The sequence below is a fragment of the Balaenoptera acutorostrata genome, chromosome 4 (genome assembly GCF_949987535.1).
Source record: "Balaenoptera acutorostrata chromosome 4, mBalAcu1.1, whole genome shotgun sequence".
NCBI lineage: Eukaryota > Metazoa > Chordata > Mammalia > Artiodactyla > Balaenopteridae > Balaenoptera > Balaenoptera acutorostrata.
The window spans coordinates 92,529,498-92,549,455 of NC_080067.1; the positions used below are offsets into that span (position 1 = coordinate 92,529,498).

At 40.6% G+C, this 19,958-nt stretch overlaps 1 protein-coding gene across 4 annotated transcripts in view; it reads right to left on the bottom strand.

Moving 5' to 3' along the window:
- TMPRSS7 (transmembrane serine protease 7) overlaps nucleotides 1–18,006 on the bottom strand; it is a 42,989-nt gene extending 24,983 nt beyond the window's left edge. For 3 of the 4 annotated variants that reach the window (XR_009008060.1, XM_057544838.1, XM_028166431.2), the window contains exons 1-9: nucleotides 17,760–18,006; nucleotides 15,315–15,522; nucleotides 12,738–12,868; nucleotides 9,801–9,868; nucleotides 8,060–8,253; nucleotides 6,750–6,788; nucleotides 5,783–6,011; nucleotides 4,048–4,178; nucleotides 1,993–2,105 (exon numbers count right to left, since the gene is read on the bottom strand). Coding sequence is in view for 3 of the 4 variants with exons in the window: in XM_057544838.1 (XP_057400821.1) it covers nucleotides 1,993–2,105; nucleotides 4,048–4,178; nucleotides 5,783–6,011; nucleotides 6,750–6,788; nucleotides 8,060–8,253; nucleotides 9,801–9,868; nucleotides 12,738–12,868; nucleotides 15,315–15,522; nucleotides 17,760–17,807 (1,161 nt within the window). In the remaining variant the exon portion in view is untranslated. Of the gene's footprint in view, nucleotides 1–1,992; nucleotides 2,106–4,047; nucleotides 4,179–5,782; nucleotides 6,012–6,749; nucleotides 6,789–8,059; nucleotides 8,254–9,800; nucleotides 9,869–12,732; nucleotides 12,869–15,314; nucleotides 15,523–17,759 lie in introns of those variants that run through there. The other variant, XM_057544839.1, reaches the window with a different exon arrangement.
- Between the last annotated feature and the right edge of the window lie 1,952 nt (nucleotides 18,007–19,958).

Sequence of the window (19,958 nt, forward strand, 5' to 3'; positions counted from 1 at the left end):
TTGGGGGAGAGGGATGGTGGTGTGATGATTTGGGAGATTGGGATTGACATGTATACACTAATATGTTTTAAATGGATAACTAATAAGAACCTGGTCTATAAAAAAATAAATAAAATAAAATTCAAAATTTCAAAAAAAAAAAAAAAGAAATGTGCTCTCACGCAGCTATGGGTGGCTGCTCAAAGCCTTCCAACAAAGCAACAACCTTATTTAACCTCCTCACTGAGAACAACCAAACTTGACCTCTGGGAAATGGTGTCATCACACAAGTCTGTCCCCAATGTTTCCTGTCTCCCCTTTCCCATCCTCCACCCCATGCTCTTTTCCTTATAAAGATTTCCTATTGTTCTGCATTTCTAACCCTTGACCCAGTGAAACAGAAGTGATCTGATATTTTTGTTTGTACCCTGACTAAAACTTAATCACAGCAACATTTAGGGATTTTCCTTTTAAATATTATGAGCTCCCATGGGATCAACATTTGTTTTATCTCAAAGGACTTTCAAACACCTGATGGAGCTTCTGGGAATGGGGTCTTTCTTGTTCTAGATATTGTAAAGAAGATAACTCTGCTTATTGGAGAGTTGAAGAGACAGAGGTTTGATGTCTTTCCCTTCTCTTTCCCCAATGCTCCTTTTCTTCTCTTTCCATCTACCCCTCTCTGCCGCCTTCAGACTTGCTAGTCACCTGAGGCTCTGAGCTTCTGCTGACCTAAGGCACCAAGAATCTGGCAGTGAGCAAGAGTCCAGAACCTTTATGTCTTAATTATATTTTAAATATTTGGGATAATGATAAAAAAAATAATTTAAGGATGCCTACTAGTAGGTATAGATGTGGGTATAATAAAATTATTTCAATATTTAACTGTTAGGACTGTGCACAAACCCTACATGCAGCAAGCACTCTCCTGCCTCCTCGGGGCCTTTGCCTCAGCTCTCCCCTTTGCCCGCACACTCTTACCCTCAGCATGCACCAGGTTAGTTCCCTCGTGTCTCAGGGTTCTATGCAAATGTCCCCTCGTCAGTGAGACTTTCCCTGACCATCCTACTTGAGACAACAAATCCCAGACTTCCTACCTTTCACACCGCCCCCCCCCACTCAGCTACAGAGCCCCTCCCCAGCTGTATTCTCCATAGCATTGTACCATCATGGAACACACTGCATGTATTTTACTTGTTTATTTGTTTGTCACCTGTCTCCCCCTACTTTATAGAGGACTCCATGACAGCAGAGCTTGTGTGTGTGTGTGTGTGTGTGTGTGTGTGTGTGTGTGTGTGTGTGTGAGAGAGATCTCATGCATCCCAGTGTTCAGAATACTGCCTGACACGGAGCAGGTATTTAATAATAATATGTTGAATGAATACAAACTAGACACTGCTTGTCACTTGCATCTAACTGCTATGCCCCACAAAGATGATTTCATATGTATATGCTGAAAGAGCAAAGGTGACCTCCCTCCACATTAATATAACAGCTGGAGAAAGAAAAATAGGTTACACACTGAGATTTTGAAAAACAAACCAAAACCAGGGACTCCCTGTCTAGCACCAGAGGGAGACATATGTATTTCATATAAATTTACACTCTGACTTGCTTATACAGCTGAAATATATGTTGCTTAATTCAATTTATTATTTCTTTATTACTCTCATTATAATGCTGATGAAGTAATTAAAAATTAATAAATGAGCTCTACCATAATAAAATAAATTGTTTGATCCTGTAACAATGTCTTTGCTCTTTTTAATACAGAGTAAGAAACTGGACAAATAAGCTCCAGTCTGCAAAAAGCAGTTAATTTGTGAGCAGCGGCTTGAAATTACAACAAACTTTCATGTTCTAGATAATATATTTTAATAAGGTTTAAATATTATAAAATTAACTGACATTCTTTTTGTAATTTAAAAAATAAGTATAATTAAATTCAAAAATAAATAGCTACTAAAAATAGGATAACAATATTTTTCTAAGATACTGTTAAAACTAGGCTACCTGAAATTTCCAGGTACACTTGCATTTTGGAGGGTAGTAGCTTGGGTAATATGGACTTGAAATTTTCCCTTCAAAGCCAGTGATTTCTTTGACCAACACTGTGTTTTCACATTCTGAAAAAAATATCCAGTAACACACAATGATTTGCAGTTGTGAGATTATGGGAAATAGACAGCATACATTTCTTTAACTACAAATGCACATTTTCTTGGTCAATAAGCTTATATATTTTTGAAATTAAACGATTTTTTTAAAAAAAAAATAGTACCCTATGGATGTATAGCTAATATACAGTTCAAAATCTATACTTGTTTTCAAATCATTTATTTTGGTTACAGATCTATAGGATGCTATTCCTTTCTTTAAAAAACATGGTTTAAATATATTTTTTCTTCTACTTTTATTGAGATATAATTAACATATTAACACTGTATGTATATTTTGGCATACAGCACTGTAAATATATATTTTTAAAGCTTCTGAGTCAATTTTGTTCAAATTAGTGTGTATTTGTTGTTCAAGAGATATCCAGTTTTCATAATGTGTTATGCTATTTAAATAAGACAATCTACATGTCTATTCTTACTGTTATGGTCATCCTTCTGCTAGAATATAAGCGGCCCAAGAGCACTGATTTCCTTTCTATTTTGTTTACTATTTCCCTAACACCTACAGTCATTTCTGGCATACAACAGATGTTCAGTAAATATTTGTTGAGTGAATAGACAAATTCCACTATAATATTTCTGTTATAATTCTATTTTTAACCTTTGGAGTTACAGATAATTTTCAACCTAACACTATCTCAAATATCTAGTTCAATAAATCAATTTTACATTTTGTTTTGTAATAATTTGACAAAGAAAAACCTATCAAAATGAGCCACTGCCCTAAAATAGTGATGAACCTTTAGCTCTCACCATCTACTTAAGCCCAATTCTCTTCCCTCCTCACCCCCATCTCCCATTCTGACCCCTTTAGCTTTGTTGATGCTCATAAAGAAGTTACCAAGACATGACCTGTAAGATCTGACCAGTTTCCAAGGCAACAAAAATTACAAAAACATTAGAGTTTCAGTGAAGGTTCTTTTCATTTTGTTTTGTTTGACTTCGTCAACCCAAGTCAAAAAGAGAAGAATAAAGAGGAGGTCACTTTTTGCTCACTAGAAAAACCCATTAAATCCTCTGGGTTTTGCATCATGAGCACTTTCTAGGATGGCACTTAAGTGCATTACTATAAATGAGAATTCAGGAAAGAATGTGCTAGTTACTGAGCTATTGTCCCTCAGCTCCAAACCCACCCCTCTCTACTCTGTTCTGCAAGGTTGGGCTGGACTATACAAACCACTTCCGTCCTTCACTACCTGATAGGCTCTGCCAGTAGGGGGTGCTAAAGGGAGACTAGAAGGCTGGAGAGGGAAGAACAGGACTTCAGTCTGTTTCTTATTCCTGGGAGTGTCACCCCAGCAATGCTGCTTCACTCTCACAGCTACTCTTCCTTCCTGTAACAGAGTTGAATCTGTTAGCAGTTTTTCCAACTTCCGCTTTATTGTGTCTCCCTAAAAGATGCCAGCTCAGCTGTCTGGTACCCTCTCCTCAAAGGTCTGGGTCCCAGGTTCATGAACACCTGCCTCCGAATTTATAGACACCAACACCAGCTGGGCAGAGGTCTGAGTTCCATTACACAGACCACCCCCCGCTCCTCCAAGCCCTAAATTGTAATCATTCCAATTCCTTTCCTTTGTTCCTCTAGATCTACAGTGCCAGTTGCTTCCTACATGTTTTACATCCATGATAGCTTAACAGTTTTTTTGTGTTTTGTTTTTGTTTTTTTTTGCCTTTTGAGTTACCCAGTTAACACCTCTGTACTGAGCTAACAGTTCTTTACATTAAATTCTGTTAGAGTAACTAATACCATCTCCCTCTTTGAACCACACCCTGACACAGGGTCCTGACTAATGCAACTAGTATTACAACACAGCCTTGGGAGAGATAAGACTGGAGTATCTATCATAACAAGTATTTCTCATGACTTTTTTCAATTGGGGAAGCTTACCTTGTTCTGGAACAACCTCGAAATATGCCCGGATTCCTGAGAGCCTTGGTATCTGAGGAGACTTAAACGTCACCAACATGAGATTATTTGTCGAAACAAATGACATTAATGTTCTTGTGGGTTCACAAATTCTGAAACCAGATAACAAAACAAAAGCACATAAATAATAGGTTATTGAGGATCACAGTTCCTGTGAATCAGACTCTGCCAGCCAGGTCTTCATCAATTAGTGGCCAGAGGGCACTACAGATGGAGCGGAGCTGATATAGGTGCAGAAATTTTTGTCCAGTGACTAATGAAGAATTCTCTTGGATGGCTGTCACTGGACACTCCTTGAGAGCAAACAAGGTATACAGGCAGGGTATTTAATAGCTAAAGTCATGGGTTCTTCACCAGGGAAAATTGGGTTCAAAACTCAGCTCTAGGGCTTCCCTGGTGGCGCAGTGGTTGAGAATCTGCCTGCCAATGCAGGGGACACGGGTTCGAGCCCTGGTTTGGGAAGATCCCACATGCTGCGGAGCAACTAGGCCCGTGAGCCACAGCTACTGAGCCTGCGTGTCTGGAGCCTGTGCTCCGCAACAAGAGAGGCCGCGATAGTGAGAGGCCCGCGCACCGCGATGAAGAGTGGCCCCCACTTGCCACAACTAGAGAAAGCCCTCGCACAGAAACGAAGACCCAACACAGCCATAAATAAATTAATTAATTAATTAATTAAAAACAAACAAACAAAAAAAAAAAAAAACTCAGCTCTATCATTTAATTGGGCAATGAAGTAACTAGTTCTTCATAAATGCCAGTTTCCCAACTCTGAAATGGTAGTAATAATAGTATACTCCTCATAGCATTGTGGTGAGGATTAAATGAGATAATAACTAAATATGTCTGGGAATAGTGAAAAGAAACCAAAAACAGTGATTGAGGGGTGAGCATCAGTGACAAACTTACTTTTCACTACAAATCTTTAGACACTATTTGAACTTTTAACACGTTCATTCACCACCAAAATATAAATAAATAATACATAAAATACTATTATATACATACATAAACACTATTTAAAATGATAATTCATATGCCTTTTAGCACAACGAGCAAAAATAGCAAATTCTTAATAAAGCCTAACTGACATTACTAGGTTACCAAAATAGTAAGCACTCATAAAAAGATGTCTACTAGTGAGTAAGAAATACTAGGATATGTATATGTATATGTGTGTGTAATTATGTACACGTATGAATAAAAGAATGTATGCAAAAATATAACAGACATTTATTCTGGGTAATGGGAATGTAAGATAATTGACATTGTTTTCTCTGATTGACCTCACTTTCACAATAAACATTGTGTTATCTTTATAAGGAAAAAAATTTGTTTTACTAATGCTATGCAATCATAATAGAATATTTATTCTCACATTCTATTGAAACAGTAGCCTTCAGGGTGATTGCAATGAAAGTAAAATTAAACCAAAAAAAAAAAATCTGAAATATATATCAGAACTATTGACTGAAGCTCCCAATGATTTTGACTGTTGTATGCTACAAGTGAGAAGCAAACACTGTGTCTGATAGGATCTGGCTAATACAGGGGGCACTAAATAGGGCACGGGTCAATCTTTGACCTCATGAGTATACACAAAAATGGTTTAAAAAAATCCAAGGGCAAGCCAGATACTGCAAAAGAGAGACATTGCAAAAATTCTTTTCACTTGCCAACCAGAGTGCCTGCATAATACCTATACAAGATGGTGCTCCGGATTGGCAGGAGGGAGTCGTAAATGGTCAGGGAGTCGGTGACACAGTTGTCGGCTTCAATCCGGACGGACTCTATCGAGAGACGGATCAGGTGGCCCACTATGGCCACCAGCTTGAAGTGACACATCAGCCTCCCCGAGGTTGCCGAGATCTCCAGAGGGTAGCGGAGAGACAGGTGATCTGCGTAGAAGTACTGAGAGCAGCCTTTGTCTGTGGAGACAGCACTTTATTTTGCTTTGTTTTGTTTTTGGAATGATTTTTCTAGAAATCTTTATAGAAGAGTAAAGAGCAAAAGAGCTCACATGGAGAATATCTGCTGTCTTTGCCAGCCTGGAATCCACTCTCATCTCTTCTGATAACAGCACCTAGATTTTACTTTGAGAAACTACTCCTACCCTGTTCATGTGGCTGGGTTGGGGTTAAACTCACCCTAGGTCCAGAAGTGAGCACACGACCCAGACTGACGAATCAGAGCCAAAGCAGCTGTTTCAGGAGTGGGCACGTCAGCCAATTTGAGACAATGAAACTCAGCCCAAGGACTTCTCAAAATACAGGTGAGGTTTTTCCCACCATGGTAGCTAAACTGATAAATCATAAGCTTGGATCTGCTGGTGGCCATTTATGCCACCACATTGGAAGAACCCACTTGATGAAGTCTCAGCAGAAGAAAACAAAAATGCAGAGTCCTGACGATATTTTATCTTAGAACCTGGACCCAACCATGCCTGCAGCCAGCATATTCCACGTATGTCCCAGTTATATGAGGCAATCACATTTCTTTTGTGCTTAAGCTAGTTTGAATATATTATATCTGTCACTTGCAACGGAAAGAACACTAACAAACACCATCATGTGAACAGGAAAACTACAGCCAAAAAGGATACTGATTTGGAGGCAGTGGGGGTGGGGAGGTTGGAGGGCAGGGGAGAAACCACAGACATAATTTACCAGATCCTATGGTTGAAGAGTAATCTGACCGAAGCCCAGCTGCATTGAAAAAGCACATAGAAAAAACACTATCAGTCCCAGCATTTCATTTTGTTAGAATTTTGCTTAATAAAAATATCTTGCCCTTTAAAAGCAATCCAACATATCTGGGATTTGCTTTAAAATAATCCTGTGAGGGTAAAAGGGAAGTTGTTTAGGTATTTAGAGATCAAATAAGACAGCTATGAGTTGATAGTTGTTGAAGCTGAGTAAAGTGTGTAAGAGTTCATTAAACGATTCTCTTTATTTTTGTGCTTGAAATCATCTGTTGTAACAACTTTTAAACATTTTTTGAAGATAAAAAAGCAACTAAACATGATAATAATTGGTTCTATATCTGAAGTAGTATACGTGGTACAGAATTTTCCACTAGAGTTTTTTTTATTGATTCATTACTTATTACAAATACTTATCAACTACCTACTATATGCCTAACATATATATATAATTTAAATCAAAATAGAAAACTGCATAAATTTTGGGTTAAACAATAATTAAACCACTTTACTGTCAAGACAAATGATGGAATTTGCATTCTGACTGTGTTTTGGGCAGGCCATTTTGGAGCATTGGGGCACACTATAGAACATAGGCGCAGTTCTGTCTGAACAAGGGAAGAAACAAGGAAGGTAAACCTCAGCAAAATTTTCCTTTTCCAGGACTTTGTCCCTTGGAGCCTTAGTTTGAAGATGCATGAAGCCAAATTAAATATAGGGAAGGGTACGCTTTAATAAATTCATTTTCATGTATATTCTGACGCCAATTCTATCGTCTAATCACTGTATATAACATTTAGCAACTTCCTTTATCAATGTAGCTCCAATGTCTTCAGCTAATCCTGCTCCACTGGGATTGTGGAGAAGAATACAGTCATTCCTCAGTATCCACAGGGGATTGGCTCCAGGACCCCCAAGATTACCAAAATTCATGAATGCTCAAGTCCCTTATGTAAAATGGCATAGTATTTGCATAAAACCTATGCACATCCTCCTGTATACTTTAAATCATCTCTAGATTACTTCTAATACCTAATACAGTATAAATGCTGTGTAAGTAGTCACCAGCCTGTGGCAAATTCAAGTTTTGCTTTTTGGAACTTTCTGGAATTTTTTTTCCAAATATTTTTTATCCATGGTTGGTTGAATCCATGAATGCAAAGTCCGTGGATATAGAGGGAAGACCGTACTTCACGGCAACATTGACTACGATAATCGACAGTATCAAGAGTGCTGCAGGAAGGAGTGCTTGAGGGAGAATTACCCAACAATCACCATTTAGTACCACAGAGTCCATGTCCACAGCCAGACCCTGCAGGCTCCCCACGGACGTCCGGTTTATGATGCTTGTCTGGATGGAGTCCTTCAAGATGGCAGCCACACAGTCCTCACAGAAGATATGGCCCTTGGCATGTGGCATGACAAACACAAGCCAAAAGTGGACAAGGAGGCCACCTTTGTTGTTACTGCTGTAGTGAAAAGAGAAAGAAGTTCAGGGATACCTCTTAGGAAGTAGACTTTCATAAGGAGCCAGTGACCCAAGTGATAAATTCAAGGTGAGGCCAATGAACACATCCTTCAACGGAACATAACTTCCTTCTTTAGGAAGCCATTGACTCCTATCATGGGAATTTGAAAAGGAAAGCATCATGGTATGTGTATTCTTGTGCTGTGTTCAAATCTAGAACCATCAGTATATTTTGCATCTCCATGGAGAATATACTGTTTCTATGGATGTCAATCAGTATTCATTGCTATTACAAATAACAACAGTTAGAAGGTTTGATACCTCACCATGTCCAGACACAGTGCTAAATCTGCTTTATCCCATTTAATCTTTTGAGGAAGGTCCTGTTAACGCTTCCAGTTTTACAGATGAGGAAATTAAGGTCATCTACAACTCAAAATCACACAGCTACTGAGTAGCAAATCAGGAATCAAGCCTAATTTGGTTTTCAATCTGACCCTGGAGTAGGAGCTCTTACCTGCACAAATATTGTCATATTTATGACAATTATGAAAAAAAATAAGATAGTGTTCTATAGCACATAATTTGGGAAATGGAAGGTGAAGTAAAGGAAACAAACTGCTTTACTCCAAGACTTCTCAGTGCCTTTAATCTGCCCAAATGGATTGTGACTCTCTGCAGATATATTAGGGGTGAGGGGAGGATACAGTACAAGGCACACAAATTTTCCTAAAAATTATTTGACCATGGGATCCTTTTTTTCTCAGAAGATCTCTAGTGACCAGTTTTTTACTGAACATATTTTGAGAGACATTGACTGGTCTGTGTCTTCTGTTTGCCCTCACCCAATATAGTGGACGTGTTTATGGTCATTTTGCCCAGTGGCATTAATACAAAGGTCTAGGATCCCACTTCTGGAAAGAGGGCAGTCTTTGGTAAATGAAGAAAAAAACTCAGCATGTAGCGTGACAAAGAGTTCGGCTGCAGGTTTCCCTGGTGGCTCAGTGGTTAAGAATCCACCTGCCAATGCAGGGCACATGGGTTCGAGTCCTGGTCCGGGAAGATCCCACATGCCTCAGAGCAACTAAGCCTGTGAGCCACAACTACTGAGCCTGAGCTCTAGAGCACCCGAGCCACAACTGCTGAGTCTCGTGTACCACAACTACTGAAGCCCACGCACCTAGAGCCGGTGCTCCGCAACAAGAGAAGCCACCGCAATGAGAAGCCTGCGCACCACAATGAAGAGTAGCCCCTGCTCGCCGCAACTAGAGAAAGCCCGTGCACAGCAACGAAGACCCAACGCAGCCAAAAATACATACATACATACATACATACATACATACATACATACATACATAAAGTCTTTAAAATAAATAAATAAATAAAGGGGGAAAAAAAGAGTTGGGTTGTTATTGTGCTAGAAGGGTATTAACCCACAACTGCCCCCAAGAGGTTACTTGAGAATGGCGCTCTTTCAGCCCTTCCACAGCCTTTGAGGTTATTTACAGCAGTGAACGTAGAAACCCCAAAGCAAGGGACATTCATTACCTGACATCTGCAACGACAGACTGCTTGTAAAATTTGGAGAAGGCAGATGTTGTATAAACCAGGTTTACCTGCAAAAGAAGAACCAAGTTGTCTGAAGTCTTTCAAATTGGCTTCCTCTCATGATACCCAGTGTGCCGTAGGTCCAAGCTCTGACAGTTAGCAAGGAGAAAAGCAAGGCTCAAACTAAAGGCCTCTAAGGCCAAACCCAGACATTATTCCTTGAATTCAAATAAATTCTTACTTCCTGTATCAGGGTTACTTACTGTCATTCTGCTGTCTGTGAAGATTAATCAGCTACCTTTATTCATTTATTGCTGTCTTTAGACACACTAACCAAGCTTAACTGCTGCATTCTGCCTACTCCAAAAGTTAATTTTCTCCACAATGAATGAGTGAAACTCCTTTAAGCGTATTTTCAAGGTATTCAGCCCAACCTCTTTTCTACCAATGCACCCATGGAAAATGTATATTAGCCGCTAGAGGGCGCGTGGTGCCCACAGTCCAACTTCCACATCCCACTGCAGAACTCTGCAATTTCCAGGGACACACCCAGATCTTTTAAAACACCATAAATGGATCTCAAAAGAGAGCTATTTCAGTCAATTGACTGTTTGCCCTTACTTAGCATTTCTAAAACCAATTTCTTCTGCCAAATCTTCTCCTCCTGTAGTCCCCTTTTTACATAATAGCAAAATCACCTACCTAATTGCCCAGGAGAAAAAAACAAAAAACGAAAAACCTTAGAAATAATATAGCATTGTGGAAAAAAATGGGCCATGGAGTTTAAATTCACTATGCAACACAGAACACATTACCGAGACCTGCTGAGCTTTTTTTTTTTTTTTTAACATCTTTATTGGAGTATAATTGCTTTAATGGTGTGTCAGTTTCTGCTTTATAACAAAGTGAATCAGTTATACATACACATATGTCCCCATATCTCTTCCCTCTGGCATCTCCCTCCCTCCCACCCTCCCTATCCCACCCCTCTAGGTGGTCACAAAGCACCGAGCTGATCTCCCTGTGCTATGCGGCTGCTTCCCACTAGCTAGCTATTTTACGTTTGGTAGTGTATATATGTCCATGCCACTCTCTCACTTTGTCACAGCTTACCCTTCCCCCTCCGATATCCTCAAGTCCATTCTCTAGGTCTGTGTCTTTATTCCCCTCTTGCCCCTAGGTTCATCATGACCTTTTTTTTTTTTCCTTAGATTCCATATATATGTGTTAGCATACGGTATTTGTTTTTCTCTTTCTGTCTCTCTCTCTTTTAATCTGTAAAGTGGTGATCAAAATGCCTACCTCTTTGGGTGGGATGTTAAATAACTATAATAAAATGCATTGAGTGCAATACTAACTATACAAACAGGGTCTACACAAAGCCAGCATTGACTCTGCAGGAGGCCGGGGAGGATTTCACAGAGAAGGAGGCTTTTTGATGGGTCATGAATGATGGGTGGAATTTCACTCCATAGAAATTGGACAGACGGCTTTAGGTCCTGAGTGAATAGCAGCAGAAACCAGGGCTGCCAGACATGTAAATGCAATGATTATTCATAACACAAGTAATCACTGCCTTAGATCACAAGGTTTCTGTTGGGAGAAAGTGGTAAGGAATGAGACTGGGACAATCAGGGGACAGATTTAGATAAGTGTTTGCCTGCTATTCTTAAGAATCAGTATTTTATCCTGCTATTCTTAAGAATCAGTATTTTATCCTTAAGCCAAAGGAGAAATGTTATTTTTGAAGGATAACTTCAGCAGTAGAGAGGAATGGCTTTGGGTGTTGAAGGAAGAATACTGCCTGGGATTGGAAAAAATGGTAAAGAGATTTTAAAAGAATGCCCATCTCCTTGGGCTAATTTGAGGGATAATTGATATATTGAAATGGCAAAGGGTTTTGCACTTTACCCAGTATATAGGAGGCCTTCAATCAATAAGAGCCACTACGCCTGCTACCGTCTTTGCTCGCTCGCTCTCTCTCAGCCCTTCTTCATCTTACACTGCAGAGTGCCTGTCACTGCAGGAGAGTCGCCACTGCTAGGCCACCCTCTCTATTACTGTGCAAGTTCAGACTGGCAGAAACTTTCTATTGGTAATAGGTAACAAGAGTCATGATAAATATTCTCCTATGTGACCAATTATACTTTTAGGAAATCAGCTAAGGAAGTAATCAGAGATACACACAATTTACATGGCGGTTTTGTTATAGTATTATCTGTTAATAGCAAAAAATTGGAAACAACTTAAATATCCAATAAAAAGGGACTTGCCAACTTGAAGCTATCAAAACGTATGCTTTTTAAAGAATATGAACTTGCATAGAAACATGCAATCTTATGTTAAGAGGAAAAAGTCAGATTATAAAACTGAATATCTACTAATACTCCAATATTGCCCGATGTCCTGTGTCTACGTGGTCCAGAATCAAAAGGGGCTCTGGGGCTCTATCTCTGGAGACGATGTTAAAGGAGATTATATTTTTTAAGTACTTTTGTAAATTTTATAAATTTTTACAATAAATACGTATCAGTTCTACAATAGGAAAGGTTTTTTGTTTGTTTGTTTTTAAGTGAAGAGATGCCAGAGCATCAAGGTTGAAATAAATCTGTATGGATCACAGAATTAATCAGTATGCATGTAATTTCTGTACTGGAAGGCATTTAAAATATCACCTGATCCAATTCTTTTATTTTATAGGTAAGAAAAACTGAAGCTCAGAGAGCCATTTCTTTTTACTTTCAGGAGAAAAAAAAAAGTAAGCAATTCTATCAAATAAGCAATTTTATCTTACAACCAAGATGAGCTAAATCCCATGTTTCCCTGAGTTCTTCCTTCATCCACCCTGCTCACCTATGACACTGTAACCCCAACCCCCCATCCCTTACCCCCTGACCTCACCTTCCCCAGCCTTTCAAGCTCCCCCCATCACCTCACCACTTGCTGAACGGTCCGGGCCACTGACAGAAATTCCCTGGACTCCTTCTGTCGGTATTCAGGAAGAAACTCAATGTTGGTGATGCGAAACATCCCAGCAAAGTAAAAAGCATCTCTGCTTTCTGTCTTACCTGTAAGAGAGGAGAGAAGGTGGTTAGGAGGCTTTCCATCTGTGTGACAGTGAGGCATTGTCTGATCTATGTCACTATCGGGCTCCTAAAATGATTTTATTTTAGACAGCTTCTTTAAGCTGTTTTTTTTTTAATTTGTTTGTATTTAATTTATTTATTTGTGGCTGTATTGGGTCTTCGTTGCTGCGTGCAGGCTTTCTCTAGTTGCTGTGAGCGGGGGCTACTCTTCATTGCGATGCGTGGGCTTCTCGTTGCGGTGGCTTCTCTTGTTGTGGAGCACAGGCTCTAGGTGTCCGGGCTTCAATAGTTGTGGCTCGCGGGCTCTAGAGTGCAGGCTCAGTAGTTGTGCACGGGCTTAGTTGCTCCGCGGCATGTGGCATCTTCCCGGACCAGGGCTTGAACCCGTGTCCCCTGCATTGGCAGGCATTAGCAGGCAGATTCTTAACCACTGTGCCACTAGGGAAGTCCTAGACAGCTTCATATTCTACAGACTGTGAAGCTCTAAATGTAGTTAATAACATCTCCTTGGATCAGAGAAAGGTTTATTGCAGGGCCAAGCAAGGAGAACCTTTCTCTGATCCAAGCTCCGTTTTGGTTCGTTTGGTCCCATTGTGTGTTGAGCACACAAACTTACGTTCAGTAACACATGGTCTTCCTGATGAGCTGTCCACCTCATTTCTATTAAAAAAAAAAATCACAAGCCCCAAATGGAGTCCTTTGCTCCCAAGGCTGCAAACCAAGACTTAATTACAGTTTCACATTCTCTCAGGAATGTGACCTTTAAACAGAAATTTCCTGATCAACACTAGTGTGGTAATCTGCATGATAAAGACCCCTGCTGTTCCCTTCCCCCAAAATTTGATGGCCTGGCCTGAAACAATCCTTTCTTTTCTTTTGCTAATAGCTTCCATGCCCCACCCTCCTTCTGCCTGTAAAAACCTTCCATTTTGTACACCCCCTCAGAGAGCCCTTTTATTTACTAGGAGAGATACTGCCAGATTCATGAGCCATTGAATAAAGCCAATTAGATCATCAGATTTACTTGGTTGAATTTTTGTTTTTTAACATTTCTCAAGGCCACCCTCCATGCCCAAATTTCATGTATCAAAACTAACCCCTGTTGTTTGTTGAACAATTCTCACTTATTTATACCAGTTCTCCTCTGCTTGTACTGGTCTGTTTTTCTGAAATGCCCTTCTCTGATTTTCACACAACCAACAAATTAACTCTTCACAATGATGTCCCAAAACCTTGTACAAAAATGCAAGGGCAATGCAAATATATCAGTTCAGGGCTGGCAGAGAACTGAAAGGAAATAAACTGGTTTGCTCTGGATTGGGGTTGTGTGTCTTTTGTGTTTTTCTTAATTGCTCATTGACTTGACTGCCCCCACTAGTCTGTAAAGACAGATTCTTTCCTGTCTACCACTCTGTTCCATGCTTATCACAGGCCCCAGCTCACAGTGGGCACTCCCAAGATGTGTCAAATGAATTTTCAAGAACCAGTTCATGAAGCCTTATCTAGACTCTATCCCTGGGCAGGTTGTTGGATGTCTCCCTTCTGTGATTGCAAAGTAATTGCTTGAGGAAAAAAAAAAAAATCAACTCACACTCCCTCTCTCGTTCTGAACTGTGAGATTTTTTGAAAGTAGGAAAATGCATCTGTGAGCTTTTTGAAGGCAGGAGATGTATCTTGGTGTGCCTGATATCTTACATTGTGCCACGCAAATTATAGGTGGTCAATTTCTACATGTAAATGAACTGAACTGTTCAAGACGATATTCATTCATTCTTTGCCTATAAATCTAGCTTTCCAACCAAATTTTAATATCCTTGAGAGTACACATATCTTGTATCAAGTATATTAATATGCGTAGGGTGGGAAGTCCAACATAAATCAATAAATGCTATAGTTACTGAGCTGCTTGGGTAAGTACTCTCTAAGGAAGAACTTAGTTATGACTCCTATCCAAAAGGATCAATAAGACTGACAAAAACAATCAATTGGATAAACAAAAACATAAAAACAGAGGAGAGAAAGACGCATGAGTAAAATGAAGCTCAGGGAGCTAGAAATATAAGGTTGCCTAGAAACAGGCAGTGGGTGGATGAGGAAGTAAAACAGCTTAGCATTCCATTCATTTTTTAAAGCTAAAAATGCATTACATTTCTGAACCAGTCAGAAGCTCCTGAGCATTCTCCTCAGCTCTTCTCATCCTATCCCCCCATCTCTGCTCCTCTGGGAAGAAAGCAGTGGTGGTAAAAGAAGAAATGGGAAAGACAATTCTGGCTTCTTCCTTAAAACCTCAACAGTTTTGAAAATGACTGTCAGTCTGAGAAATAAGAAAATTCTATCAGAAACCCCCAAGGTCAGATCGGGCCTGCATTGCTGATGCAGAACTCACAGGGCAAGCCTTAACCCCAAAGGTACACAGATTTCAACTCACTGATATAGAGCCATAGCAGCGTCCAGGCTACGACCGCTAGGATGAACAAAAATACTGTGAAGAGAATGATTTTGTTTTGGACGTTCCAAAAGGGAGCTTTCTTCTTGAGTTGCTTCTTGGGTTTGGCTTTGTTGACGGGTTTTCTCGGTGGTCGTCTCCCTGGCAGCTTCCCTTGGACACTGACCACCTGAACTGAGATATTGGATATCTTCAAAAGAATGAAAGATGTGGTAACAGTTAGACGTAGTCTAGAGCTTAAATGCAACCACCTAGTCAGGAGAATCTTGGTGCTAAAAGGCCTAAATACGTCAAATTATTTACATAAGCATTGACTTGCATTGAATCACACAGTTAAGACCAATCAGAAAAAAACAGACAGTATATGAACTCTAGTGAAATGGTTCCCAGGTCCTCAACTGGTCCCCTCAACTCTCCAACTCTGCTAAACTGACACTGTAGAGGATAGGCCTGAATTTTATGGAGTGTAGACTAGAGGACCTGAAGGTCAGACAGGATTCTATGGGGGTTGATTCATCTGTCCACCACTCTGGGGATGTGTTTGTACGATATAGCTTTTCTCCCACAGTCAGTGTCTTCTGGGCTGAGGCAGATTGAAAGTAGGAATAGAAGTGAGTTTCTCAGAGAAACTAATTGATTTCCTAATTATGGCTTGGAGACCTGGTGGTAATGATACCGAGCAGGACCCTGTGGGACTCCTGGGCACAAAAGCCTTTCTGTGTCCCCCATTTCTTGATTACAGGAAATAGGCTTCATTCAACCTCCATGACCTTCCCTGAGTTCCAACAAGCTGGTTCAAACAGTTGCTAATTAGGGAAGGGAGGGGATGCAGAGACAAGGGAGGAAAAGTCAAAAGAAACAGTAGTGCAGCCTTGGGGCAAGGTCCTGGTTCCCCATCAAGAGATACACATAACAGTATCTGTGAGCTGTTTTTCAGATACTGAAACCCCCATCAGGTAGGAGAAATTAACAGTATGCTGCCCACAAACACGTAGACCCCAGATGGGTTGGAACCAGAAGTTACCTCACCACCAACCAGTCAGAAGATTGTCCACAAGCTAATCATGCCCTCTTTGAACCATTACTATAAAACTCCTCACTACCCCCTCCAGGTTGAGACACACAGTTTTGAGGGCATTAGCCCACTGTGGCCCCCTTTGCCTGGCAGAGCAATAAAGCTATTCTTTTCTACTTCACCCAAAACTCTGTCTCCAAAAATTAATTCAGTGTTGGGGTACAGAGGCCGGATTCAGCTTCAGTAGGAAGAAAGATTTGAGGATGATCTCTCGTTTGTGTAGGGATGCAGGACAAGCATCAGACTGATTGTTTTACCACTGCCTCACAAGCATGCACTTCGAAGCCAGCCACTGAACTGGCCAGTGACTCAGTTTTTCAATACAAATGAAAGGATGATTAAAAAATAAAGAATGAAATAGGGGACTCATGTTAGATTAGAAAATTACCGGGTTTAGCGCAAGGTGTTATGTGCAACAGGAAAAAATACATTATTTGACTCTTTCCCCTCCTCTTTTTCTCCTCTCTCCTCTGTCATTTGATGCTGTGAATTCTTTAATAATGTAAGTGAGAGTTTAACTTCTTTGAAGGAGAGATTTATACATGTCAGGGTAACTAAACTTCAGTGACAAAATAACTTTCAACCACACATTCTTTTAAAGGCAAGAATATGGAACACCAGTTCCAAAGAAATAATCTCTCTTTCGAGCTCTCCTCTAAGAATGCTCTCATTCTCTCTTACTCTCTCTCTCACTGTTCCCTACAAAGTACATGTCTTCCAGTCTTTAATCCTACCAATTAATGGGATAATATGTGGCCAAGAACATTCTAAATTATTCATGGCTCCCTCATTCTTTTTGCCAAACACTCCTGTCAACCCCTGGAGTGAAATGTAGCTTATATGCCTCCTGTTGAAATTGAACTAGACCAGATCTCATCTAATGTGATGTCCTGCAGGACTGAGGATGGTGTTTCTAAAGAGAAAAACATTCTGTTGTTGGATGACTTGACTATGGTGTCAAGCTACTCTCAAATATTCCCCCCAAGAAGTAAAAAAGGAAAACACACAGAAATGCTAGCCCATGTAGAACTGACAAGGTCAAGGTTTGGTCTTTAAGTGCGGGAACACATTATAGGCAGTCTCAGTTAGCCCTGATTAAATTTTAAAGTGGAATTTGTGTAGAGATCAGTACCATTTCCCTGGAGTTTTAGAAAAACAGCTGCAAATCAATTGCCAAGTACAGCACTTTAAAACAAGCTCAAATTTGTAAAATCCATTAAGTTCCAAAGGAAGGCTAAGTATTTTATTATTGTTTCCTTTATTTTTGTAAAGTAACTCAGTCTCATTTTACTAAAAGGGTCATCAGTAAATGGCATTCGAGTAACAGAGAAGGCTTCTCTCAATGTACTTACATTCACATCAGCAGGTTTGGATGAAACATCACTGTTTTCTTTGTCCATTTTTAGTTGTTCTGCAGGTGAACATCCAGAGGTAACTCCAAGCCAGTTTTCAGCCCCTTACATTCCCACTTGAGAAGAATTGGTTGCCACATTCAAGCTAGCTTTCAGAGGAAAGGAATCAATTTACCTCCACCGGCTCCAGTTCAGAAACTGAAACTGCCTCATTACAGCAGCTAATGTTAAAGGGACCTAGCAGAGAGCCTTGCAAACCCAAACTAAAGGTTTTTTAATGTTACCCTAATATGAGTCAGGCCTCTCAGAGCCCAGCCTCAAGGCAAAGTTGCCTTACAAGGATACAGTCCAACAACCCCCAAATATTTACAAGTCATTTATATTTTTGTCTGCATCTACTAAAGTAATTATGAGATCACCTGCCCAGGGGAGGGTGAAATGGGTGAAGGGGGTTAACTGTATGGTGATGGATGGTGATTAGACGTAGGGTGATGATCACATTGCAGTGTATATAAATATCAGTTTATAATGTTGTACACCTGAAATTATATAATGTTTCATACCAACTTTACCTCAATAAGAAAAATAGAAAAGAAATCCCCCCACACACACACCCATTTCTCTTGCTGGCATCTCAAGCCAACTCCAGAAGCCTCACCGTCCAATTCTGCTCTTAGCTTTCCAGCTACACTCTCTGAAAATCCCTATCCAAGAGGTTGGTTTTTTTTCCCCCCTTTTTTCTCCCCCTTCTCTTGCAGTCCTCAGTAAACCCAGGCCCTTCCTGATGAAAATCCTCTTTTCCCATCTCTCCCATTTGTCCCCATGTCAATCTGAATTAGGTTCAAGGGTAGGAAGTGGAGAGTAATCGTGAGGTGCACCGTCAGGGTTTTCCTCAGCGCACAGGTGGAACAAGGCTCACACATTGCACCCCTTGTCCCTGTGACACAGACATGCTTCCCTCTGGGCACTGAGAATCATTGGAAAGCTGATCAATTGCCCTTTAAAGGGGAAGCACTGCTCTGCTGATTTGGACACAAACTCCGCATCATTCAGGGGATGGTCATAAAGAAGCAAGTGAGGGCTTCCCTGGTGGCGCAGTGGTTGAGAATCTGCCTGCTAATGCAGGGGACACGGGTTCGAGCCCTGGTCTGGGAAGATCCCACATGCCACGGAGCAGCTGGGCCCGTGAGCCACAATTGCTGAGCCTGCGCGTCTGGAGCCTGTGCCCCGCGACGGGAGGGGCCGCGATAGAGAAAGGCCCGCGCACCGCGATGAAGAGCGGTCCCCGCACCGCGATGAAGAGTGGCCCCCGCTTGCCGCAACTGGAGAAAGCCCTCGCACGAACCGAAGACCCAACACAGCCAAAAATAAATAAATAAATAAATAAATAAAATCAAGTAAAACTTTAAAAAAAAAAAAAAAAAAGAAGCAAGTGAGAAACTGCCTACTGAAAGTGGTGGGAAATTACTAGTTAAAGCCTGACAAAAAAATTATGCCATGTTGTACAAATCTGCTTCCTGGCTTTGTTATTTATTTATTTATTTATTTATTTTTCAGAATGACTTTTTTTTTTTTTAAACGGAGAGTCTTATTTTATTTATGTATTTCTTTTTTATTTTTGGCTGTGTTGGGTCTTCGTTTCTGTGCGAGGGCTTTCTCCAGTTGCGGCAAGCGGGGGCCACTCTTCATCGCGGTGCGCGGGCCTCTCACTGTCGCGGCCTCTCTTGTTGCGGAGCACAGGCTCCAGACGCGCAGGCTCAGTAGCTGTGGCTCACGGGCCTAGTTGCTCCGCGGCATGTGGGATCTTCCCAGACCAGGGCGGCTCGAACCTGTGTCCCCTGCATTGGCAGGCAGATTCTTAACCACTGCGCCACCAGGGAAGCCCCTGTTATTTATTAATAACAGTGATGAAATGACTAATAATGCTTTAGGCTTTATAATGATAAGATTGGGAAATTTAAAAATTTCTTTAATTGCCCATCCTTTTTATATTATTTCCCTTATTTCTAGAATTACTCATTTCACCAATATAAGTAAAATATATGTCCCGGGCAGTGGCACTGAAAAGACTTTCTTCTTGAGAGTCAAACTTTAGACAGGCTCCTCTGAGCCCTCTTTGTGATCAGGCCTCATTCTTGGGTTCTGACAGCATCTGCCTACCCAGTTGTAATAAGAATCTCACTATCAGCTTAGTGAGAA